The 27,551-nt window shown below is 37.1% G+C and overlaps 1 protein-coding gene across 1 annotated transcript in view; it reads right to left on the bottom strand.

The window, feature by feature from the left end:
- Window positions 1-10,506: 10,506 nt before the first annotated feature.
- HSPA4 (heat shock protein family A (Hsp70) member 4) overlaps window positions 10,507-27,551 on the bottom strand; it is a 45,764-nt gene continuing 28,719 nt past the window's right edge. The window contains exons 8-19 of the mRNA XM_043981967.1: window positions 27,038-27,114; window positions 25,116-25,267; window positions 24,363-24,469; window positions 23,866-23,999; window positions 22,812-22,993; window positions 19,150-19,239; window positions 17,654-17,806; window positions 16,822-16,947; window positions 14,954-15,061; window positions 14,035-14,154; window positions 11,101-11,262; window positions 10,507-10,750 (exon numbers count right to left, since the gene is read on the bottom strand). Coding sequence (XP_043837902.1) covers window positions 10,547-10,750; window positions 11,101-11,262; window positions 14,035-14,154; window positions 14,954-15,061; window positions 16,822-16,947; window positions 17,654-17,806; window positions 19,150-19,239; window positions 22,812-22,993; window positions 23,866-23,999; window positions 24,363-24,469; window positions 25,116-25,267; window positions 27,038-27,114 — 1,615 coding nt within the window. The 3' untranslated portion in view covers window positions 10,507-10,546. The remainder of the gene's footprint in view (window positions 10,751-11,100; window positions 11,263-14,034; window positions 14,155-14,953; window positions 15,062-16,821; window positions 16,948-17,653; window positions 17,807-19,149; window positions 19,240-22,811; window positions 22,994-23,865; window positions 24,000-24,362; window positions 24,470-25,115; window positions 25,268-27,037; window positions 27,115-27,551) is intronic.

Here is a 27,551-nt window from a genome sequence, read left to right as displayed (position 1 = left end):
CTCTCCCACCTGACTCAACCTCCCGTTCAAGTCACAGAGAGTTAGAGACGATCAGCTTCTGCAGGGGACAGCAGAGCGCAGCCTGGGTCTACCTCCCTCGACAAAAACTCAGTCAGACGTCTGGACCATGCTTGGCACACAATACCTGGAGGTAGGACCCTCCCTTCTTGGTTTCTTTTCTCCCTCTCCTACCTGACTCATGAGTCACAGAGGGAGAGGCGATCAGCTTTTGCACATGACAGTGGACGGGCAGCCTGGGTCTCCCTCCCTCGCCAAAAGCTCAGCTAGATGTCCGAACCATGGTCAGACCCTCGGACTCCACGTTTCTGGGTAAGAACTTTTGTGCTTGTGTATCTACCCCTTGCCAGAGCTCCGTGACTTTGTCCACCAGCTGATCTCAGAACCAATTCCCTGTGTCCTCCACAGCCGAGCTCCAGCCACACTGGGAGTGGATTTCAGTATTCCTCTATTTGCCCTACTCAACAGTGGTCCCCACAACCCCTGTCACAATCTGGGAGAGCCCCAATACATACTCTATTCTCCTATTTCTTTCCATTCAGCAACCCCTCCCATCTGCTTTACCTAATCTGCAGTCGCCTACACCCATTCCCCCAGTGCCACTTTGATCTGATTACTTACTTCCAGTAAAGCAGGCCACGCCCTGTCCTGCATTCAGCCTTTCCAGCTTCCACTGGAAAAAAAGTGGTCACACTTTTACTCCTGATCTGATAAAGTCCCTTTTCGGTTTTGCTCTGGTCAGTTTTAATTTTTTTTTGTTTAAGTCTGTTCCATCTAGGCTCAAGGATTCAGATACCCATTATGCCTATGTGTCACCTCCCCGCCTCTGGGCCTCACAGCTCCTCACAACTCGGGACCAGGCCTTCTCCACTTCTCCCCTCCCCCTCCCTTACACGATGATTTCTTCGACCTCCACTCAGCATGAAGCAGTTTCAGAAGAATCTTCATCCCTTTTCCTTATATAGAGAGAAATGAGGAATGTTGAGGGCGCAGAGCATCCCAGAAGTTCTCTGGGGCACATTGAGGAATCTTCTCCTAGAGAAACTAAACCAGAGGACAGATACCCCTAGAGAGAGATAAGCAGAACTAGATCTGACTGAGCTAGCTTTGGGACCTCCACCCTTCATTCTAATCTCCCTTAACCCTGGGGAGATAATTTTGGATGTGGCTGTGGCCTTTGCGTCCTGAAGAGAGAGATGGCTTGAGAGATCCATAGCCACACCTCACCCAATTCCTCTAGCCACCACCAGTGGGGGATGGTCCTCCCTCACTAAAGGAACTTTCCCCATCAGTCCCCTATAAAAGTACCTGCTGGTCTCCTGCTCGAGGAGATTGGTACCTCAGAGTCACGTGCTTTGTGCCTTTCTTCCCAAGAGAAGTCCAAGGATTTCTCTTGGTTTCCCTTCTTCCCCCTTCCCTTCCCTTGCCCCTAAATAAACTACCATCTTATTCTAACTGCTTTTGTGTGCAAGAGGCTGTAATTCGTTAAAGAGGAATAAAGAACCCCAACCCCTAACACCTAATCTGGACCCCATTTTCCCCCATAACAAAACTATCCCATACTTTAACTTTTATAAAGAAGATTGTGATAAAGTTCAACTTTGTGCTAAGCTGCAGGACTAATAATGTTCTAAAAATAAGTTGATTTACTTTTAAGAAATAGTTAAAACTCTGAGGTACTATCTGACACCTATCAGATTGGCTAAAATGACAAAAAAGGAAAATAATAAATGTTGGAGAAGCTGTGGGAAAATTGGAACACTAATGCATTGTTGTGGAGCTGTGAACTAATCCAACCATTCTGGAGAGCAATTTGGAATTATGCCCCAAAAAGCTGTCCATACCCTTTGACCTAGCAATACCACTTTTGGGTCTTTTTCTCAAAGAAATTATGGAAAGGGACCCACATGTACAAAAATATTTATAGCTGCTCTTTATGTGGTGGCAAGGAATTGGAAGTTGAGAGGATGCCCATCAATTGGGGAATGGCTGGACAAGTTGTGGTATATGAATATAATGGAATACTATTGTGCTGTAAGAAACGGTGAACAGGGGGCAGCTAGGTGGCACAGTGGATAGAGCACCGGCCCTGAAGTCAGGAGTACCTGAGTTCAAATCCGGCCTCAGACACTTAACACTTACTAGCTGTGTGACCCTGGGCAAGTCACTTAACCCCAATTGCCTCACTTAAAAAAAAAAAAAGAAAAAAAAAAGAAACGGTGAACAGGAGGAGTTCAGAGAAACCTGGAGGGTCTTGCATGGGCTGATGATGAGTGAGATGAGCAGAACCAGAAGAACGTTGTACACAGTATCATCAACATTGAGTGTTGATCTACTGTGATGGACTATATTCTTCTCACCAATGCAATGGTACAGAAGAGTTCCAGGGAACTCATGATAGAAGAGGATCTCTGAATCCAAGAAAAACAACAAAAAACTGTGGAATATAGATGCTGAATGAACCATACTATTTCTGTTTTTGGTGTTGTTGTTTTTTCTATTTTGAGGTTTTTCATCATTGCTCTGATTCTTCTCTTAAAACATGACTAATGCAGAAATAGGATTAATGTTATTATGTGTGTATATATATATATATATATATATAACCTATATCAGATCACCTGGTGTCTAGGGGAGGGGGGAGGGAGGGAGAAAAATCTGAAATTGGAAAGCCTGTATAAACAAAAGTTGAGAACTATCTTTACATGTAACAGGAAAAAAATAAAATACTTTTATTAATTAAAAAAATAAGCTAGCAATAAAAATCAATTTTTAAACAATAATAAAATAATCCCAACTAAAAAAATAGTTAAGTTCTTTTTTTATATGGAGAATTTTATTTTTGTCTTTAAAATAAAATTGTTAGGGGGGCAGCTAGGTGGCACAGTGGATAAAGCACTGGCCCTGGATTCAGGAGGGCCTGAGTTCAAATCCAACCTCAGACACTTGACACTTACCAGCTGTGTGACCCTGGGCAAGTCACTTTACCCTCATTGCCCCACCCCAAAAAATTTTTTAATTTAGCTAACTTTATTTTTTGTTTCTCAAAAATGGCTCCTAGTTTTATTTATTTATTTTTTGTTTGTTTATGAAAAGTTTTCAACATAGAAATGGAACACTTACAGTTACTGATGACATCTAGAGTTTGACCATTTCTGTGTATGGTTGACGTAAAGGAGTAAGTCATGGGATCTGAGGAGACTGAGGAACTGGAAGTTCAAGTTTCTCACAGTACACCAGCATGTATGTTAATTCCCCTAATGTGAGGACAGGATTTGGGGAAGACTGGTGGAGGCCTACTACTACTACCTAGTAACAGCAGTGGATGAGAGCAGCTTCACGGAAAGGGGAAAGTCATTATTATATCACTATCTCCATGCCTTCAGTTTTTGTTTGAGCAGCTGTTTGCCCTCAACCAGGGATCTGTGTGGCAGGGGCAAGTGAGCAGCAGTGGGACTCCTTGGGGTGAGCAGGGCAAGCTTGAAGGTGTGTAGTCTGAGCCTTCAGCCTGCTTTATCAGTCTGAATGTGCTGGGCAGTGCCATAGAGAAGGACATCACTCACACCTGAGTCTTTTCAGTTTTAAGATTAAACATTAGGGAGCAGCTAGGTGATGTAGTGAATAAAGCACCGGCCCTGGATTCAGGAGGACCCAAGTTCAAATCCGGCCTCAGAAACTTGACACTTACTAGCTGTGTGACTCTGGGCAAGTCACTTAACCCTCATTGCCCAGCCAAAAAAGAATAATAAAAATATATAACTAAGATTAAACATTAGGAGGCATTTAAGTATGTTCTCCAATACCTACCCCCATCCCCAATGCCAGTTGTCAGGGATAGAATCTTGAGCTGGAGGAAACATGGATCTGATCTGGGCTATTTCTTTTTTTTTTTTTTTTTTGTGAGACAATTGGGGTTAAGTGACTTGCCCAGGGTCACACAGCTAGTAAGTGTTAAGTGTCTGAGGCTGGATTTGAACTCAGGTACTCCTGAATCCAGGGCCAGTGCTTTATACACTGTGCCATCTAGCTGCTCCTTTGGGCTATTTCTGATAAGACTCTATCCCTACAACTCCCACAATTTAAAAGGCTTTTGGAAACAATTTCCCCAGGCCCAACTGAAATGTGATAGCTCTTATGAAGGCAAATCTTATAGCTCATAGCTTCTGTGAATGGACTGCCACCCTCCCTTACCCACCCAAACCTTTCAACTATCCACAGGAATTCATGGCATCATAATGAGGTGTGTCCAATGAATAAAGTTGTTGGTGAAGAATTGCCTTTGATCTCAGGGACTCAACAGAAGTCCCTTGTTTATTTTTTCAAAATAAATTCTTATTGGTATTTTATTATTACATTGCATGAAGTTCCTATATCCCTCCTCTTCCCCCAACATAAACATTTCAATATATAAGAAACAGATTATATATGAAATCATGAAATCTCTATTATATACAGCTTGTTTTTTTCAAGTATTTAGCAAATTCAACACATTCGTTTCCCATCCTATCACTAAAACAATAAAAAAAAAACCAAACCCACTAACAAATATGCCTAGTCAAACAAAACAAGTTCTTGCTTTGGCCATGTCCAATATATGTATATATTAATCTGGACCCTGAGTCCAGGAGGTGTGTAGCATGTTTGATTGGGAGGGGTGTCCTCTAAAATCATGATTGCTTATTGTATTGATCATTTACTATATCTATTTGTACTTCTAAATTTGTTTGCCTTTTCCAGTGTTGTTACTGTAGAAATTGTTCTCCTGGTTTTCTCTCTTATTTTGCATCAGATCATACAAGTCTTCATAGGTTTCTCTTTCATTATCTTACATTAATATAATATCATAATTTATTCAGTCATTACTCACGCCTCCTTAGTTCTTTGCCACCCTCAAAAAAAAAACTGCTAAAATTATTTTTAGGTATATAGGTCCTTTTTTCCCTTTAGTTTCTTCAGGGTATAAACCTCACAGTGCCATCACTGGGTCTAAGTGCATGCAGTTTATTTTTGGGGCACATTTCCAAATGCTCTTTAAGAATGGCAAGAGCAGGGGCAGCTAGGTGGAGCAGTGGATAGAGCACCGGCCCTGGAGTCAGGAGTACCCGAGTTCAAATCCAGCCTCAGACACTTAACACTTACTAGCTGTGTGACCCTGGGCAAGTCATTTAACCCCAATTGCCTCACTAAAAAAAAAAAAAAGAATGGCAAGAACAATTTACAGTTCTATGAATAATGCATTAATGTACCTGTTTTCCTACTGCCCCTTCAATAATAACCACTTCCTTTTATTATCATCTTTGCTAATTTGATACATAGAAGCCCAGAGTTGCTTTAATTTATATTTCCCTAATTATTAGTGATTTGGAGTTTCTCCTCCCCCCCCCCCCCATGTGACTAGTGATAGCTTGGATTTCTTCTTCTGAAAACTGCCTGTTCCTATCTTTTGACCATTTATCATTTCGGGGAAAAAATTCTGTTCTTATAAAATTTGGATCAGTTGCTTACAAATCTGAAATGAGGTAGTTATCAAAGATTTTTTCCAGTTACCTGTGTCTCTTCTAAATCTTAGCTGCACTAGTTTTGTGAAAAAAAAATTTTATATAATTAAAACTGCTCATTTTCTTTTGTGACCCTGCATCCTTTGGGTTTGAACTCTTCCACTTTTAATTGATCTGAACATTTATTCCTTGGTCCTCTAATTTTTATTTTGATGTCACTCTAAGTCATACAACCCATTTGGAACTTATCTTGGGACACAGTGTGAGATATTTCTGCAAAACTACATTCCTGTTTTTTCAGGTTTTTTTTTTTTGCAGGGCAACAAGGGTCAAGTGACTTGCCCAGGGTCACACAGCTAGCAAGTATCAATAACTGGGATCTTTGGGTTTATCAAATACTATGCTTTATCATATGTACCTAATCTATTCCACTGGTCAACTTCCCCTTTCAAAAATAAAAACATTTTTGAGGCAATTGGGGTTGTGACTTGCTCAGGATCACACTGGTAGTGTCTAAGGTCAGATTTGAACTCAGGTCCTCCTGACTCCAGGACCAACACTCTTTCCACTGTGCTAACCTACCTGCCCCAACCTCCCCCCTTTGTTTTCCTTTAAAAGCTTTGTAGTATAGTTTGAGATCTGGTACTTCTAAACTTTCTCCCTTCCCACTTGTTTTTCATTATTTCCCTTGAGATCCTTGAGCATTTGTCTCTAAGTGACATTATTTTTTTCCAGCACTACAAAGCAACTATTTAGTAGTTCATGAGGATAGTTAGGTACCAATGTTAGTTTTCCTCTATTGGTTCAGCCTACACATGAGCAATTAGTATTTCTGCATTTAGATGTTTTTGTGTAAAGAATGTTTTGTAGTTTTATTTGTATAATTCCTGTCTCTTGGCATACAGATTCCCAAGTATCTTCATACATTATGAAGTTGTTTTCAATTAAATTTCTCTCTTCCTGCTGGGTTTTGTTGCTAAAATTATAGAAATAGTGATTTGTAAGGGTTTATTTTCTATCGTGCAATTTTGCTGGTTTTCAGTTGACTTTCTAGAGTCAACTAAATAAACCCTAAAGTAATCTCCAAAAATATGTTCACTTTATTCCCCCTTTTCTTATCACTATTGCTAACATTTTTGCAATATGTAAAATGGTAAATGGGATAATGGACATTCTTCCTTTACCTTTTACTTTACTAGAAAGGCCTCCAACTTTTCTCTATGTTTGCTACTGGATTTAGAGAAATACTATTTACTAGATATTAAGGAAAGGTCCATTTGTTCGTATTATTTCTAGTTTTTTTTAACATTATTTGATCTTACCAGAAGCCTTTTCAGCATCTATCGATATCTTATGCTTTTGTTTTATGTTGACACTTTTCCTAATATTGAGCCTGAATTCTAGGCATGAAACCAACCCCATCACAGTGTACAATCTTCATATGCTGTTGCAATCTCCTTAAGATTTTATTTAAGGGGCAGCTAGGTGGCGCAGTGGATTGAGCACTGGCCCTGGATTCAGGAGTACCTACCTGAGTTCAAATCCTTCCTCAAACACTTGACACTTATTAGCTATATGACCCTGGGCAAGTCACTTAACCCCAATAGCCTCACAAAAAAAAAACAAAAAAAAAAAGATTTTATTTAAAATTATTATATCAACAACCATTAAATAATTAATGTCCTATTAATCCAAACAGCTGATGTAATTATTCTTTGAATGTTATTATTTGCGAGTAAATCCAGGGCCAGTGTTTTATTTGGTTTCCATTGGGAGCCCATTTATGTCTTGTTCCATTTTAGATGGGTTAAGCCCTCTATTTTCTGCTAATCTGAGCATTTTACATTTTCCTAAATTTTCACTTAGGTGGTCAGTCTTATTGGTATATCATATAGGGTAAAAGTCTCTAATAAAAATTAACTAGGGGTCAGCGAGGTGGTGCAGTGGATTCAGCACCGGCCTTGGATTCAGGAGTACCCGAGTTCAAATGTGGTCTTAGACACTTGACACTAACTAGCTGTGTGACCCTGGGCAAGTCATTTAACCCCCATTGCCTGGCAATTAAATAAAGAAAGAAAGAAAATTAAAATAATTAATGGTTTATCTTGGTCTGAAAAGAATACACTTAAGTCCTCCACTATCATAGTTTGAATAGAAAAATTTTCCCACAAACTTTCCCTTTAAACATTTAAATGCTATGTCATTCAACGTGTGTGTGTGTGTGTGTGTGTGTGTGTGTGTGTGTTAAGAATTAATTTATTGTCCATGGTACCCTTCAGCACAATATTGTTTTTTCTTTCTGTTTTAGGCAGGTCAGATCTTACCACTGATTTTGTCTGAGACCACAATCGCTACCCCTGCATTTTTTTTTTTTAAACTTCAACTGGAACGAAACACATTTTGATCAAGCCTCAAATTTTATTTATATGTGCATCATTCATTTTCAAGTATTTTGGAGGATTTGGGGTTGTTTTTTAAATAAACACATCATTGGACTCTGCTTTTTAATCCATTTGGCTGTCTTCTTTCATTTAATATGGGTGAGTTCACTTCATTCAATTATAATAGTGACCCTTGTGTCTCCTTTGTGACTACACTCACCCTCCAAGTTGCCTTTCCTACCTGTACCCAAATCAAAATGCTTCTCCTCTGAGGCAGTTTAGCTTGCACAGTGGGCAGAGTACAGGGCCTGAAATCAAGAAAAGCTGAGTTTAAATCCATCCCTAGACATTTACTACTTCAGTGACCCTGGACAAGTCACTACTTAACTGGTCCTCCTGTTTCTTCAACTGTAAAATGAGGATAATAACTATAGCACCTACCTCACAGGGTTATTGTGAGGATCAAACGAGCTATTTTAAAGTGCTTAGCAAAATGCCTTGCACATAGTAGGCACTTAATAAATGCTTATTCCCTTTCCCCCTTTGCACAATGGCCTATCAGGGTTTTATACAAACCTAGTTCCAAGTTCCCACTAACCTGTTCTGGATTCATCTCACAAAACTCCTCAACATTCTGAAGCTATTCACAATCTCCTAACTGAACAGAATCAACCACAACCTCCCAATTCTGTTAGATTAATTAATGAAACCCCTTCTTTAAAGCTGTGATCCTATGAAGTAAACTTAAGGTGAACAAGGAACAGAGCAGCCCACGATACATGTTCTATTTCCTCAGAATGGAAACAGAACATTCCAGCCCCATGTGATGCAGGACAAAGGTGATGTGACTGGAAGACAGAAGGCTGAGACTCTAAAACACTTGCTACCTGTGACCCCAGCTCTGAGGAAATTGGACTAGATGACCTTGAGTCATTTAACTATAATGCTACCTCCTATGGTGACTTCACTTTTCTATTACGCCACAGATAAACAGCAGACACACCACATACATATATACATACACTCATGGAATTACGCACAATGTATGTGAATTATGGTTTGCCTTATAGATCCTGAAGTTCTATTGTGTGACATTACTTACAACAGTCACTAAGAGGGATATTTCATCACACACATAGCTGTTCATGATGGTTTCTATGGTTTCCCAAATACTAAACACAACCACTATAATCTCTTGCTGGGTAAATAAAAAGGTAACAAGAACTACTGATTTAGCAATAGTCCCCAGCCTGTGGGCTAATGTCCCCTCAAAGTTACTATAAGGTGCCCATTTCATTAAACAACATTGTCCGTAGAGTGAATGTCACACGTGCATGTATGAACTAACTTGTAAATGCATCCAGATACTGTTGTGAATAAAATGAGAATTCAATTAAGTCACTTAATTCAGAGTAATTTTAAGCTCTTTTTCAATCCATGGTATCAGTTGGAGTAGAGAGTAAGGGAGGGAGCAGAAAAGGTCCACAAAATATTCTTATGAGCACTCAATAGTATAAAAGTTGGAAATAACTGCTAGAGTAAAAAATGTTGAAGTCCAACACCAAAAAAATACCCACAGTTTTCATTATATCTATTCTACACCAATTTAAAACTCATGCAGTATAATCCAGTGTATTTATTTCTTGTTAACTTTTTGTATAGTTTTGCATCTAATTTGATTCAAAACACACAAATGAGTTATTTGCAGGTTCGTCATAGATAGCATTCTATGATAATAGCCAGTGTGTGTCTGAGCTTAAGAAATTTGCAGTTCTTAGTAGGAAATTACTCCCTCAACCCTCAAGGCTAAACAGCACCTCCCAAAACAGACAAAACATTCCGGTTAGAGTAACCATCTAAGAGTACAACTCAATCTGAACAGAGACCAAAATGTACATTTCCTGGGTGTTTACCTTGATATACACTCTACTTCGCATCTACTAAATTCAGGAAAACATCTTACCCATGATATACATCCATTAAAGATCTGCTTAAACTTTGGTGACTGGGATATACAACACAGCTTAAGAAGCATCTTTCAGGTCCAAAAACCTGATTAAAATACATCCCCATTCATTTTAACTTATATTCCAAATAGATCAACATATATGGTACTTGCTATGAGAGAATCTGTCCATTTAAGGAGTATCTTAATATACAAGCAAAGAAAGAATTAGGGCATCATCACTGTGCTACAGAAAAAACTCAGAAAATCGCGCCTTTCTAGTTTCCCTCCTTCCCAATCCCAACAATGTTTAAAATACAGTTATACCTGCAAGCCTGTGGCCACAGAGCATCCTAAAAAGCTTGATCTCTAATTACAGTTCTCTGGCCTAGTTCTCCATAATAAACTTTTTTTCTCAATCTGATCAAACTTAAAAAAATTTTAAAAGAAGGAACTGCTGCTTCAGGAAGTTTGAAGTAAATGGGTATAACACAAGAACCATAGGGGGAAACAGACAACATACTGGATGGTGTATTGACATTTTGCAGTTTTCATATTCAATACATGGATTTCCCTTCAAGAGAAAAAACTAGAAATGAACTCTAAATAACTTGCAATATTAATCTGCTCTTTGCTATTTAAAACAAAGTTGACAACTTAAAGCTTTATGATTAAGTGGGCTTTAATATAAACAAGTGCTGGAATTAATCAATGTCCATTTCAGGAAGTTTCTTCTCAGAATCTGGGGAGGCGCTTGGATCTATATTCTGCTCAGTGGGTGGAGCCCCTCCATGGTTACCATCTTGTCCCTCTACTGGTCCATTCTGCTCCACGTGTTCCTCATCTTTTGGTAGCTCCACTTTGGGTCTAGGTTTTGTAACTATAGGGTTACAAACACTTATAAGCTCCTAAAACAGAGACAAAAATCATTTGGATTTTTGGGCAAATGGCCAAGAAATCATTTTCTTATTTTAATTCTACCTCTGATGCTTACTACTTGTAGGAGGCTAGGCAAGTAACATAACTTTGCTGGGCTTCAGTTTACTCATCTAGAAAATGGAGTCAAGACTCTTTTTGGCTCACTGAGCTCTAGATTGACAATCTGAAGAAATAACAATTGGTCACATTTTATCCCAAGTTCTACATATTAAGGAGATTTTAAATGTTGCTCTAATTTATACTCAAAAACTACATTGAATCATGGATTTAAGCTAACTAAATGGGGTTTTGGTCATAAGTATGTAAGACAGTAAATTACTTTAATTTTTGTTTCAATATCCTTTGTCTTTATGATTGGATCCACGGTAAGACTCTGTTTGTTTTGCAGATTGAGCTTGTTGTTCATCCATTCCATTGCTTCATTAGTGCTCTTCTCAACTTTCAAGACATCTGCTGCATCTAAATGGTCATACTGTTCTTCCTATAACAGGATGAAAAATTAATCAGTAAGTCAGGCCAGCCTTAAGATATGTTTCCCTCCTAAAATAAACAGAATTTCGCCTTATACCAAAATAGAGGTCAAATTATATACTCAGAAAATTGAGTATCTTTAATTGAAATAACAATATAAAACAAAGTTTTTTCAAACATCCATTAAGAAGAAATAATTCCAGGGCAGCTAGGTGGCACAGTGTATAGAGCACCAGCCCTGGATTCAGGAGGACCTGAGTTAAAATCCGGGCCTGAGACACTTGACACTTACTAGCTGTGTGACCCAGGGCAAGTCACTAAACCCAAACTGCCTAAAAAAAAAAAAAAAAAAAAAAGAAATATTTCCCTGATACTGTTTTGTTAGTATTGAGGTTTTAAACTCCAAGAACATCTGAAGAGAGTATTAACTGAAAAGACTTGAACCAGGGAAAGCTAGGTGGCTCAGTGGATAAAGCACTGGCCCTGGACTTATACCTGAGTTCAAATCCAGCCTCAGACATTTGACACTTACTAGTTGTGCGACCCTGGGCAAGTCACATAACCCCCACTGCCCCCCCCCCCAAGACTCGAACCACCTTCTATTTTTCAAAAAAAGATGGTAACACTGTTGGTGGAGTTATGAACTGATCCAACCATTCTGAAGAACAATCTGGAACTATGCCCAAAGGGCTATGAAACTGTGCATACCCTTTGATCTAGCAATACCACTGCTAGGTTTATATCTCAAAGACATCCAAAAAAAGAGAAAGACTTTTGTGGTGGCTAAGAACTGTAAGGGCCAAATTTAACATGGGGAGAGTTAATTGTGTGGCTTGCCATAACATTGGGCCTCTAGGTCCAAAGCTTTTCCCCCTCCAAACTGCCTTTTTTAGTTATTTCTCCCAGGCCAATAGGAAAGGAGCTTAACAGCCTCTTTTCCAAAAATGAATCAGGTTTTATTAAGTCAAGGACAAGGGAATAGAGAAAGAGGAAAATAGATCATTTCCCTTGCTCTAGCAAAGGCTGTCTCAAAACCCAAACTCGCTTTCAGCTCAGCTAATTCAAAGAGCTGGATTTTATCAACTCACCACCAGGGGTCCATAATTTCTATGGCAGCCAGTCTCCACTCTGCTCCAACAGCTCCTACAAGGCCAGAGAGCCTGCTACTTCCTGTTGGGGTCCCTTTTTCTACCTTTTTCTCCCAAAAGGCGAGGTCCTTCAAGTTGTGTGGATGACACTGGTTCTCTATTGATGACCCAGTCCACAGCCTCTGAGGACACTCCTTCTCAGGGTTGGCCAAATCAGAGGAGGTTTAACAGGGCAGGCCAGGTGTGGCTCAAGATCTAATCACCTTAAGTGGGTACCTAGTGGTTTCTCATTCAAACCCAATTCAAACACTACTAAATCAATCAAGTTGGACCCCTGGGCATCTGCCAAATTTCATTATTTTACCACAGAATTAGAAATCAGAGAAATGTCAATCAGTTGGGGAATGGCTGAACAAGCTGTGGTATATGATTGTAATAGAATATCATTGTGAATATGATAAGCAGGATGATTTCAGAAAGGCCTGGAAAGACTTATATGAACAGTTGTATAGTGAAGAGAGCAGACCCAAGAGAACATCATGCACGGTGGCAGCAATATTGTTTGATGAAGTTAACTATTCTCACCAATACAATGATCCAAGACAATTTCAAAGGACTAATGATGAAGGATACAGTCCACCTCCAAAGAAAGAACTGATCTGGATTGAACAGACTAAAGCATGCCATTTTAAAATTTCTTTCATTGTCTTTTATTCAAGTTTTCTTAGATAAAATTATTAATATGGTGATGTTTTACTTAACTGCATATGCATAACCTATATCTGATTGCTTACTGCTTCAGGGAGGTATAGAATTTGAAACTCAAGCTTTAAATGAAAATATTCATTTTTTTAAAAAAACAGTGGTACAGGGGGCGGCTAGGTGGCGCAGTGGATAAAGCACCGGCCCTGGATTCAGGAGTACCTGAATTCGAATCCGGCCCCAGACACTTGACACTTACTAGCTGTGTGACCCTGGGCAAGTCACTTAACCCCCATTGCCCAGCAAAAAAAACCAAAAACCCACCACACAGTGGTACAACCACAAAATAAAAACAAAACCAAAACAAACCAAAAAACCCAGTGGTACAAATGTGTTTAAAACAAACTTTTATCCTTGTAAAAATCCAGTCTCAGACATTGTGTGACCCTGGACATGGTGCTTAACCTTTGTATACCTCAGTTTCTTCAACTATGAAATGGGGATTTTAAAAAAAAGCACCTACCTTGTAGAGACGTGGTGACGCTCCAAAGAGCTGTCAAATGCATAGCACAGTGCCTGGCACTGTGGCACAATTAACATACTGTACTGACTATGAGTGGAGGCGGAGGGAACACTAAAATATCCAGCAATTAGGCCTGTACTTAGGGCAGTAAGTGGAAAGAGCAATGAACCTCAGCATCAGAACTGGTGCCGGAAGACTTCAGCTGGAGTCTAGATTCTTGACATACCAGCAGTGAAACCTACATCAAGTCAGTCCTGTCTGTGCCTCCTTCTCCTTACATGTAAAAATGGGCATAATACTAGAGAGTACTATTATGTGGTGATTATTCCTTTGGGGTATTCTAAGAAATCTCTTAAAAAAGAACACTGTAACAGAAACCTGGATGACAATTTTTTGACAGGAATACTATTTGAAGAGAATAAAAAGAAAAAATACTGAAATTGCCCAATTGTAAAATGAAAATAGGTACCTTGTTTCTGAAAGAGTCAATTATTTTCATAAACATTTGGATTTGTTTCCCCAGTTCTTCAAATGCCTTTGGTCTTTCTTCAGATTCCTGGAATCGATTTTTAATAGGCTGCCCCAGATTCTTTGTGAAAAAGAAGCACACAATGCATTATTAGGATAGTTTCTGGCTAACTGGAATTTTGTGTGTTCTATTGCTATACACTGAAATAAAGAATTTATTATATATTTGGAACAAGTATATTCAGTTCCCATGTATGACATGGGGATAATCAATTCCAAGTTTAAGAAATATGAGTCAGCTTCTAGGCTGCTCCACTCAATCACATCAGCATTGCTTCCCCTTTTTGTGACCATCTCTACCAAGCACAGCAGCCAAGGTGAGGAATGCCCAAGTCAAATGCCAATACACTGATTTCTTTCAGAAAGTAAGCTGCAGCAACAGTAGATAGAGCACTAGGCCCAGAGTAAGGAAGACCCAAACCCACCTGTAGATATTTCCTGGCTGTGTGGTCCTGGGCAAATCATTTAACCATCTGCCTCAGCTTCCTCATCTGTAAAACCCTTCCAGTCCAACCCCTCAGGGTTGTTGTATATAAAATATAGGCTATTTGTGAACCAACCAAGCAAACCGTGAAGTGTTGTAAAAATGGCAGCTATTAATTATCATTGCTATTGTAACGTAAGACATGAGTCACATCATCACTATACCTGGGAGGGAAACTATCTTTTAACAGGTGGATACTTTAGGAAGCCCCAAATCCTTCCGGGAATGCGCTCCAAGATGGACCTGACTTCTACTGAATTTTTTCACTTGATGTAACAGGATTTCAGAGAAATGTTAGCTCAAGTTTTATTGTAGTTTCATTGTGTCACAATAAAACAAAACTGTAGCATTACTGTACTAGCCAAACAACAGTTACCTTCAATTCTGTTAATTTATCAATATAAACATGTTTGGGCTGGTCTTCTCCATCTTCATACAACCAATTTTCAGTATCTTCTAGTTTTAAAGTAAAGCTGTTACGATCCTAAAAGTGAAAAAAATAATAATAATACATGTAAACTAGAAAGAAAAATCATTTGCTTAATAAATTATGTTCAGGCAATCATCTTTTCTCTCTCTCCCCCTTTTACCATCAAATTCCTAGAAAAAGCTCTGTACACTAACTGCCTCCACTTCTCCTCTCCTCAACTCTTTGCAATCTGACTTCTGGTATCACCAACGGGCAGCTGCTGTCTCCAATGGGCCAATAGGATACTGTGGCCTCATTCTTCTAATCTCAACACAGAATGTGACACTATTTAATAAATGCTTGTTGACCATACTGCCCCCCAACCTCTTGGACTCTGGTGAAACTGCATTTGCCTGGACAAGGCACTTGCCTGGACAGAAGTCTGGCCACTCAACAATCTCCTTTGCTGGATCATCACCATCTCTAATTGCCTTACCATGGATGTCCTAGAGCCTTCTTTCTCAGTAGTCTCATCAGCTCTCATGGGTTCCTTTATTTCTATGCAGATGACTACCAGATCTATGTATTCAGCCCTAGTGTCTTTCCTGAGTTCCATATTCCAAATGGATGTCCTGGAAGTATCTTAAATTCAGCATGTCCTAAATACTCATGACTTTTTTTTGCCACATGCATCCCCTTTCCTAGCTTTCTTCTTTCTGTTGACAGCAAGACTCCTTCTAGCCACCCTCATTCCCAACACTGAAATGATTCAATAAATCTTGTTATCCCTTTTCTCTAATAGATCTACAAGCCCTTCCACTAACTATTGTCTCCTCCTCTCACCTAATCCTCCAGAGTTCAATCTATCCAAATCTGGGTCCAACAATACCAAAGCCTTGCTCAAGAAACTTGAGTGAATTCCTACTGTCCCCAGAATAAACCACAAACTGCATTATTGGGCATTTTGAGCCCTTTGCAATCTGACTCCAGCCTATCTTTATAGATGGACCTCACATATTTCCCCTCACATGTTCTGTTCCAGACAAACAGGCCAAAGAGATGTACTTATCTCCCACCTTCCTGCTTCCCCACAGGAAGGTTGTGTTCCCACTCACCAGCTAGAATAAACTCTTCTTCTGTGTACCTTTCAGAGTAACTAACTTACCTCATGAAAACTAGAGACAACTGGTGGTGCAATGGATAGCTGGGCCTGGAATTAGGAAGACCTGAGTTCAAACTTGGTCTTGGATACTCTTTGTGTGACTCAGTGAAAGTCACTTAGCCTCTCTCTGCCTCAGTTTCCTCATCTGTAGGATGGGTATAATAACAGCACCTACCTCCCAGAGTGGTTGTGAGGATCAAATGCGATCATGTTTAAAAAGTGCTTAGCACAGGGCCTGGGACATGGCTGGCATTATATAAATATTAGGTACTATTATTATGACTATTCAAGTCTCTACTCAAGTGCCACTGTCTACAGGAATTCCTTCTTAATTCCTAGTTATTAGCATCCTTTTCTCCATGCCTCAAATTAGTTTCTATTTACCTTCTATAATTTTGTATTAACATATATATGCTGTGTTCATTGCCTCAATTCCTATGTCCCATCTGAATGTAAATTCCTTGAGGTCAGAAACCCATCTATTTTTATCTTAATATTCTAATTAAACAATAAAATCTAAATGAATCCATGAAATTCTAGACTCTGATCAACTTCAACCACTACTCTCAATGGATTAAAAGAATTTTTTCATTCTGATCAAATTCTATTACCTTGTAAAACATACGTGGATCTTCAAAGGACACAAATTTTGAATTTCCCAACCAGTACTTACATCCTCACTAACAAATTTCTCATATAGGCCATTTAGTTTGTCTCTCATTTCATAAACATATTCTTCCACTGCATTCTTGGCATCATTTCTTTCCTTTTCCAGTTTATCCTGCATGATCATCTTACCCTGAAAAAAGGATAATTTAGTAAGATATTAGCTAAAAATGTAAAATTATGAATGTTACAAATGTTAGTCTTACAATTTACAAGAACAGAAGGGGGAAAATACAAAAGCTTCCTACAAACTCTCTCAACCAAATCCTTTCAAAAAATAGAATGACTTTATTAATGATGAAAGAATGCATTTTCAGTACTAAATTCTTTAAAACTAAAATAAGTACATGTGGGAAGGGGAGCAATTGTCATGGAAAACTAGAAACAAAGGCAGAGAATATTGTAGCCGAATAAGAAAATTTGAAAATGAAAGGACTAACTGGTGGCCTATAATGATACTACTCCATAATAAAACACATTACATTAAATACTGCTTAAACATTTAACAGAACAGAATAATACAGAATAAATGCTTCTTCTGGCCCACAACCTATGTCACACTCTAACCAAAGTACCTGTTATGTACTATTTGGACAGGAAGGAGAGGAAAAAAGTTCAAGAATTCATTTAACTGTACCCTTCAGAGGATTGCTAAAAATCTCTGAACTCTACAAGTTATTCCTTAAAACAAGGCAATCTGTATAATCTAGAAGATTTTGCCGAGCCATATTAGCTACTATAGTTCAATTTAAAAACTACTTAATTCACTAAACTCAAATGTCTCTGTGTTCCAAAGTATTAAGTAATTAGTTTGCAAATGAGAAAACACAAATAATTACCTCATTCTCAATGTATAAGTTCAACATTTCTCTTCCTATCTGCCATAACAACTGATTTTCAATAGGGAGATCCACAGTGGTGGTTTTAACTTTTGCCTTCTTGGCTTGAGGTGGTTGATCCATTTTTTTATCTTTGGACCCAGGCTGAGATGTCTACAAAACAGAAAGCAATGACAACCAAATATGTAAGAAACAGACTATTTTCAACTTTCACTTGGATTCTGAAGCAAAGTTTGATCTAAGCCAGTTTGGTACTGGAATGCATTTTCCCCCTAGAAATTATGTGATAAATTAACAGTAGTTAGGTTCCAAACCAAATATGCAGAAGTCTTTTATTTCCACATTGCAAGATATTGTTTTTTTTTTTTTAAAAAGTTCTTCTTGAAGTAGGCATTAAAACTAGATAACTCCTAGGGTTTCTTAGAAATTGGAACTCAGGGACAGCTAGGTGGTGCAGTGGATAGAGCACCAGCCCTGGATTCAGGAGGACCTGAGTTCAAATCTGACCTCAGACCCTTCTGTGTGACCCTTAACTCCAATTGCCTCACCCCCCCCCCCAAAAAAATTGGAATTCAGTCTATGAAGTAGAATACTACTCTAGGTTCACTTTAATATTTATGGAAAAATGGGGGGGACTAAAGTCTGCAAAAAACTAGAGTCTTAAAAGAATTTATCTTCCTTCACATGTTAAATAGCTTATCCTTTCATCATTACTTAGAATAAAGAGCATTATTTCCTTTGATTTAGCTAAATCCCTGCCAACACTGGAAAAAGGGGATCACATCTAAGTAGACAAATGTGACAGCAAACACCTATTATCCCCTACAAGCTCTTTCACCATTACATTTAGATTTGATTCCTGACCTGTATAGCTAAAGAAATTCATCCATCAGAATTGATCATTAGATAACAATCCTTTCCTAAGGTAAGAAACTAAGTTATTTAGAAAAATAAAGCTATACCACTTGGATTAAATTTAAACTCTACCAGTTTATGCCAGTGCTTAAATAGAAGCTATAGTTAAGAGATTTGGGCGGGGGGGGGGGGGGGGCGCGGCCCACGCACAGGACGGACAATGAGGGTTAAGTGACTTGCCCAGGGTCACACAGCTAGGGTCAAGTGTTGGATTTGAACTCAGGTCCTCCTGAATCCAGGGCCGATGCTCTATCCACTGCTCCACCTAGCTGCCCCATAATGAGAATTTAAAAAACCAAAATATCAAAATGAACTCCAAAATTCAGGTTTTTATTGAAAAAAAAAATCAGTTAAAAACATTATATTTATGTCACACTTTAATAAGAGCATTCTAACCAGTCACTGGGACCCTAATGTTGAAATTTCCTAATGGTCTGTATTCTCATCAAGCACTGAAGACTGAAAATGCTGACCACAGTTAAAGTAAACCACAAAAACTGTAAAAAAATTCTTCAACACTAAAACGAACACAAAAAAATTCCTAATACTGCTTATTTTGAATATTCAAATACAATCTATACCTCCATTTCTTCAGATTCTGTTTTATTTTCCCCTTGCATATTATGTTGGTTTTCCTCAGTTTTCTGTTCATCTTGGTCTACCTGCATCTTCTGTGAAAAGATGAGATCAGATTTATATATAGCTACACCAGAAATATACATACTTTAAATAAAAATGTAATTGGAAACTGCTTAACAACACAGATGATGTTAATCTGTGGTCAATATGTGGGTTGTAGGCATTATCAGATCTGCCTTATACTACCAGGGGGGCCAAACATTACAGAAGGGTATGATGTTTTACTATCTTTTTCAAAATTATTTTTTATTTCCTATATATGTATATATACACATATTTATTTCCTATATATACTATATATGATGCTATAAATTAAAAACAACAAAAAAGGGAATTATTAAATATTGAAATCCCTTCATGTGACTTTTGGCCCACCCTGTATATAACATAAAATATTATAAATATTATAAATGGAAGCATGACTTTAATAATAAAGATCACACCATAAAAATTGGAAGAAAAACATATACTTTTCAGACATATGGATAAGTGACATATTCTTCACCATACAAGGGAAAGAGGCAATTATAAAAGATAAAATAAATAACGATTACATGAAATGGGAAAGCTGCCATTCTCTAATAATATAATATAGTATGGCAGAAACTAGGTATAGAACAACATCTCACACCATACTCTAAAACAAGATCAAAATGGGTTCATGATTTACACATGAAGGGTGATGCCATAAGCAAATTAAGAGATCATGGAATGATTTATCCATCAAATTTATAGACAGGGGAATATGGACCAAAGTAGATATAGAGAGCATTAGAAAATGTAAGACAAAATGGCCAAAAGGCTATAAAACTATGTATAATCTTTGACCTAGCAATACCACTACTAGTTTGGTATCCTAAAAGAGATTTAAAAAAAAAAAGTTGAATTAGAAATTGGGATGATGCCCATCAATTGGGGAACAGCTGAACAAATTGTGGGATAAGATTGGGATGGAACACTTTTATGCTGTGGGAAATGAGTAGGATGCTATCAGAAAGACCTGGAGAGACATACATGAGCTAATGCAAAGTGAAATGTATTGTATACAAAATAACAGCAATATTATAAGATGACCTGCTATGAATGACTTGATTATTTTCAGCAATGCAATAATCCAGGGCAACTCTGAAGAAATTATGAAAAATGCAATCCATCTACAGAGAAAGAACTGATGGTATCTTTTTTTGTCTGTTTACTTTAACAACCTAATGTGGAAATGTTTTGCATAAGTGCACATGTATAACATATCTAATTGCTTGAGTTCCTGAGGGGGGGTGGGGAGGGAGGGAGGAAGAGAATTTGGAAGACAGAGTTTTTAAAAATTGATGTTAAAATGTTTTTACATGTAACTTGGAGATATTCTAAATAAATGTCAAAAAAAAGTTTAAGATAGAGAATTTTGACTAAAAATTTTAAAGCTTTTGCATGAACAAAACCAATGCAAACAAAATTACAAGGAAAGCAAAAAACTGGGAAAGAATGTTTGCAACAATCATCACTGAGAAAGGCCCCATTTCTCAAATATATAGAGAATTGAGTCAAATTTATAAAAATACAAGTCATTCCCCAACTGATAAACGGTCAAAGTATATGACAAGCAGTTTTCAGATAATTAAAGCTATCTATAGACATATTAAAAAAAAAAGCTTTAAATCATTATTGATCAGGGAAATGCAGATTAAAACAACTCTCAGGTTTTTCACCTCACGCCCTGAAAATTGGCAGTTAACAAAAGATGGGAATAATCTATGTTGGAATAGTTGTGGGAACATAGTACACTAGTTGCACTAGTGCATTGTTGGTGGCACTGTTGTATGTCTAGAGAAAAGATATAAGAAGATGACCCTGGCACCACCCCTTTGCAGAGGTGAAAGGTCTAGAAATGTGGTACACTGCACATATTTTCAGAATTTTTTTTCAAAACTTAAGTTTTCCTGATTTTTGCCCCTCTTCATTTTCCTTTTTGTTAATAAATATTATTTTATAGGATAGCTTTCTGGGGAAAATATTGTGTAAACTTTTGGTTGTAAAAAAAAAAAGACATCAATAAAAATGTATTTTGAAAACTCAAAGAAGGCATACTTGTATGTGAATCAGGTTAACTGTTTTTAATACCAACTTGAAGAAACTTTCTTCCAAACCTCAATCAACACAAAGCTTTTTAAAAACCACGTCCAAATCCAATTTGAGCACTTTTCAGATTAACGGTTTCATTTTCTAATCAGTGGACAGATGAAGAAATAATAGGTGCCTGCCAATTCTTTTATAATAAAATTATATAAATTCAAACATTTATTGATGTATCTGCTACGTGGAACATATAGGGCCCTCACACTTAAGCAAGTTTATATGATCATTCTAGTTTGGCTTTTTTTTTTTTTTTTTTAAGAAGGCTGGGCCTGGAGAAGTAAGTAACAGCAGAGAAGAATAATGATATACAAATCAAAGGGAGATATCTGCATTACATACATATGTAACCAACCAATAAGCACTTTAAAGTACCTACTATGTGCCAGGTACTATAGTGGGAGGAAACATGAAAATAAAGAATGAAACCACCCCTACTCAAGTTTACATTTCAAATGAAAAAACAACTAACAAAACTCTAAAAAACACCTAAGTTTGGGTGGGCACTAGTTGCTGGTGGGAGAATAAGAGGTAATAATCATGATGAAAAGCTAGGCTGGAGTTGGGTTGTGAAGGGCAAGGAAAAATCGAGATGAGTTCATACATGAACCTAGTTGCAAGAGGGAATCCATGGAATTAACATAATATAACCTGTTCAGACCTGTATTATGGGAGAAATAACTCCTGTTTGTTGTCGTAAGTAAGGTAACTACCACCAAAATAGTTCTACCACAATGCAGAAATTAGAGAGAAAAAAGTCTAAATTTTATGATGCTTAAACACAGTTTCAGAAGGATAGAAAAATAAGCCCTGTACAAAAATTAGTTCTAACAAGGTTTCTTATAGACAAAATTATGCCAAAGTGAGAGAAAAACAATTCTTTTATAGATTGCAATCTCATACATTCTTTTAGGCTATAAAAGTTTTAAAAAGATTCACAATCCCATACTTCCTTCAATTATCACAAAAACTCAACAAATTTAATTAAGCAAGTCATATCACATATTTCCCTAACACCTGCATATCTTAGTTTTAACATGACATAAATGAATTTATTATAAAGAAAATAAGATAAGCAGGAGTGACCCATTTAAATCTTCTAAAGCCCTCAAATACTATAACCAGAACAAATTAAGAAACAGAATAACAATCAAATTACAAACCCATAAGAATAATTTTTCTTCTCTGTGACATCAACTGTATTTATTTTTATTTTGCATTATTGGGGAAGCAATCAGGTTTAAGTGATTTACCCAAGGTCGCACAGCAAGTAAATGTATGAGGCCAAATTTGAACTTGGATCCTCCTGACTCCAGGGCCAGTGTCCTATACTTTGTGCCACCTACTGCACCCACCAACTATATTTAAACATCCAAAAATTGTCCTAGACAAGGACTGCAATCTGTCAAATCCTTATCCTACAGCTAGTTTGTTACTACTTTTGAACTGAATGCAGGCTTTTAGGGCCTGACATTACCTCTTCCTCTTTTGCATGTTGATCTGTTTCCATAGGCTCTTCACATTCATCAGACTTGTGAACCTCCACAAGGGATGCACTAGACACACTGAAAATACCATGCACATTGACACGAACTTTTACTTTCACTTTTGAACTGGATCCATCAGTCTGAGGAGTCACCTTCTGAACCAAAAATTGGGCTAAACATGTCAGGGACAGAGGAGAACAATGCTTAATTAATAAAAGAAACTGTAACTGCAAAACAAGCAAAAATAAGGAATGAGAATAAGAAGGTACAATTGGAAAATCAGATTAAAATCAAACCCTAATACAATTAGTATCCCATAGTCCCTGCAAATAATTTTCAAGGGTCACTTTTAACATAAAAGTTGGGGGTACTCTCATAATTATTGTGTCATCTTTAACTCTTTCCTTTTATGCACAGATATTAAGTTATATTAATTATTGCTTCTATAACACTCTTTCCCCCTTCATTCCTGCCATCCTAATCCAGGCCTGCAAAGTTGTGCCAGAATTAAGATAAAAGCGGTACTTTCTTACCTCTCACCACCAATACAAATCTACCTATTATTCTTCATCAAAGCATTCTCTAACTAGGACAGCCTGTCAGTGATCTCTTCATTAGACAACCCCTATCATCCATCCATATCATTCCGCTGCCATTTAACATATACATTAACTGTAATATTTCTTGTATTATTTACTTATATTGTTAAATAAATGCTTTGTGAGAATATTATATCAAAAATTAGGGTCAAAACCATGTACTCTCTTTCTAAACAATTATGTGCACATCAGTGTATACACATTAGGCACTAAGTATTTTCAGGGCTGGAAGGGCTACCTGAGAGGTCACCAGGTTAAATCATCCCTATTTTATGGATGAATATATTGAAGATCAGAGAAGTTAAGTGAACTGAAGCAGACTCTAAATTTCCCATTCTTTCCATTGCACCAAACTTTAGAATTTTTCCTGATCTCTCAATCCTCCAAGTACACAGGAACCATTCTGAGAACATCCCCCACTTTATTTCTAACCCCCTTAAAATACCTATAGCAGGATCTGGGTAAGGTAATTCCTTAGGAGAACTGTAATAGGCTTCAAGATTAAATGGTTCCTTTCTATAAAATGTGAGAACTTTAGAGAAAGGGGCTGCATGATTCTTCGGGAAGACTTCACAATCACTAAAAAGGGAAAGACAAACATTTAGAATAAACATAATATTTTAACCCATGAATTTTAAAGTATATTCTAAATTCAATTCCAAATTTTCTCTAGAAAACAATTTACCAGTCTATTAAAAAAAAAAGTTGTATTTGACTAGACTATAAATTCAGGAGGGGCATACGCTACCATCTAATACTTTAATATCTTGACTCCCATAGCATGGTGCCAAACAATGTACATAAAATTATTTATTCTGATAGCTTCTCTGATAAACCTACCTTATTTTATTTTATTTAATCTATACTACAGACAATTCAATTCTGAAAGATGCTACCAAGAACATGGAATGCAAGTATTAAACTGCTGGAAGATCTTATTACCTTATTCCTTCTTCTGCTGGAGAATTCCATCGAAGAGATATTGGATATGGTACTACATCAGTGGTAGAAAACTCTCGTACTTTGAATGCAGGAGACAATATCGCACACTAAAATAAATTAATCTATTATATTTTTACAGGTATAAATAGCCAAAATAGTACTTACTCCAAGTCCACACTCAATATATCTATAATTTTTTGATTTCTGAAAAATTTTTATTGGTCTACCTCAAAAATAAATTTATATATTTGAATTCACAGTCTTATCATATTGTGTTAGAATCAGCATTTGATACTTTAGTTTTGTAAGCCTGTCTTACTTTTGAAAAATTATTTATGATTATGGTGTGGTCCAGTGAGAGCTTGCCAAGTCAACAAAAAACAATATTTGTTACACTACATTCCTTTGTCACTATGTCTAATTTTAGTTCCTTCTCTCTTCCCTATCAGCACAATATAATTTCTCAAAATTCTAGTAATCACCTACCTTTAGTTTTAGAGCATAAATTTTGCTATCTTTGTAGCCAAATTATCCTAGTGATATTATTTTACATTTTAAGAAGCTATTAAAACATTTCTAAGTCCTAATTTGAAGAACAGTACATATTACCTATATCATGATACCAAATTGTAATTAATAAGATGGCAGAATGAGAGTTGTTGTCATTGTCAGATTATGCCCCATGAAACAATCTACCTATGGCCTTGTGTAAAATCAAGTGAAACCTGCTAAAAGTTTGTGAAATCAACTCACCTGCAATGCACACCCTCGTGTGACTGCTTCATCTGCATTCAATGTTGTACTGATTTCTTTACCAAAGAATTTACTGATCTTCTCTTTCACTGCAGGAATTCTAGTGGCACCACCAACTATCTCCACTGCATAAATATCCTCTTTCTTTAACTCTATTTTAAAAAATAAGAAGTACTCACAACATGGCTAAAAAACCTTCACTTGAGTTATTAGCTTGTGATGAAATATAAAAATAGTGATTTTTCACTACATTTAAAAATCAATCCCTATCTTTCTCATCATTAGCCATACTGAATAAACAATGAAGGCCCAGACTAAAGTGAAAAATATAGAATCATATGAATAACAAATGATAGAATTACATCTAGAATATACCTAATGTCATAAAGCAATCTCTAGATAAGTGATTTTCTTTTTTAACTAGAGTCACCCCAAGATAAGGGAAAGCCTGTTAGAGAGACAGTTATCTCTGGTTATGAGTACCCCATTCTAAATCTATATGTTGGCATTTAGGTCTTGTTTCCTATGAGACAGGGGCATGTCAGGTTACCAGGTTTGATGGTACTATCAATCTGAAAAGGAAAAAAAAAAGGGGGAGAGGGGGTTTGGGGGGCAAAAAGAGAAAAACTTAATCTAAGAGGACACGGATGGTTGTAGCCAAGGCATCCTGAGTCAAGGAAGCCTGTTTTGGAATCAGTCCATCTCCAAAGCTTTCTTTTACAGGAGTCTACTGTGGCATCTTAACCCCTCTTTCAAGATATCTTTGTTTCTACTCATTAATTCAACAGTCATTTATTGCCTTTATGTCTATTGCCTATTATATGTAAAGCAATCATGTCTATATCTAACCTCAACTCCTCTCTCTGCAACTGAATCCATTTTCGCTTGTTCTGGCCTTCCTGGTGATAACGGTTGATCACCATCTTCCATAGAAAAGCCTTTCGTATGTACACCTAAGGACAATTATTAGGGTACACTCAGCTTCTCTTCTCCAACCTAAATATAGCTTATGACAAGTATAAGACTTAATTTTTTAGGGTCTTATCTACAAAAGTTGGGTCTACGCAGCACATAGAAAACATCACAGAATTTATATTAAAAAGACTGGCACAATAGTCATAGTATCACATTGTCAAACTTAAAAGACATTCTTTGTTTAAAAATGGATAAACCCAAGTTTTTGATAGATTTAGAGTTGGAAGAGACCCTACAGGCCATCTAGTGGAACCCTTTAATTTTTTTTTTTTTTGGTGAGGCAACTAGGGTTAAGTGACTTGCCCAGGGTCACACAGCTATAAGTGTTAAGTGTCTGAGGCCGAATTTGAACTCAGGTACTCCTGAATCCAGGGCCAGTACTCTATCCACTGTGCCACCTGGCTGCCCCTAAACCCAACTTTTTAAAGGAATGCACTTTTGCAAAAGAGTTTGTTGGGAAAAGCCAGACTATTTCCAAACAAAATGTCAACATTTTTAATTAAAGTTATTTTTTAAGAAAGTCAGTGACATTTAGAATTAGCTTATCCAATAAAATGTTCAACACTAATGAAACACCAAAATTCCCACAGGCAATGAAGAGAACAATTATTAGCATTTAAAAAGTAAAAAGAAAAATTCTAATTCAGAGTATCAATAAAATTTTAATTAAAAAATAAAAGGGAACCAACATTTTACTTAAAAGGATCTGAATTAGTTATTACGGCTTTATCTAGATTCTCTCTGAATTTTCTTACATATTAAAAAAGGAAAAGTTAGGAAGAAGCAGGAAGGGGCAAAAATCATCCTAAGTAAATCAATCAAATAGTTCATATTATAGAATTTTTACAGGCAACTGTAGGAAATGATACTTAAAATGCCTAAGTTCCCACTGAATGCTTGGCTTTGAGGTATATTAACTACTTACATCCTAATAATAAAGAACTTACTGGATTGTTCCAAAACACTTCGAAGTGGTGGCTCCACTCTAGCTAAGAGATCATCACACATCTCCAGAAATTTGCTCCTATTTTAAGAAATGATAAGTTAAATTACATTCTCCTTTTAACAAACCAGGATTTTTAAAAAACCAATATATACTTACCTCTTAACATCCTAAGACTTCAGAACTCAGTTGGGACTGTGCTGCTTTAAAAAGATCCTTGACTACCCAACACATAAGTGCTTATTTATCAGTCTCAGTAAAAACTGTTAGATCTCCTTTCTATAGCCAAGAAAATAACCTCCTTCTTATAAAGTTACAACTGTAAAGTACTATCTTTAACTATTCCTAACTTCTACTTAACACCTTTGAAGGAGCTAGATCTTGCTTTTCCGAACTTATCAGCACTCTTACTGGCCAGAAGTTGTAATAGAAATACAAAGAATGAAACAATCTGCATCTCAACTTTGTCAAAAAAGTTCTCACAGCCAAGGGTGAGTTCTGGATTCTTGAATTCTATG

The sequence above is a fragment of the Dromiciops gliroides genome, chromosome 2 (genome assembly GCF_019393635.1).
Source record: "Dromiciops gliroides isolate mDroGli1 chromosome 2, mDroGli1.pri, whole genome shotgun sequence".
Classification (NCBI taxonomy): Eukaryota; Metazoa; Chordata; class Mammalia; order Microbiotheria; family Microbiotheriidae; genus Dromiciops; species Dromiciops gliroides.
The sequence above is the reverse complement of the archived record's forward strand: the minus strand, read 5'-3'. Positions and strand labels throughout refer to the sequence as shown.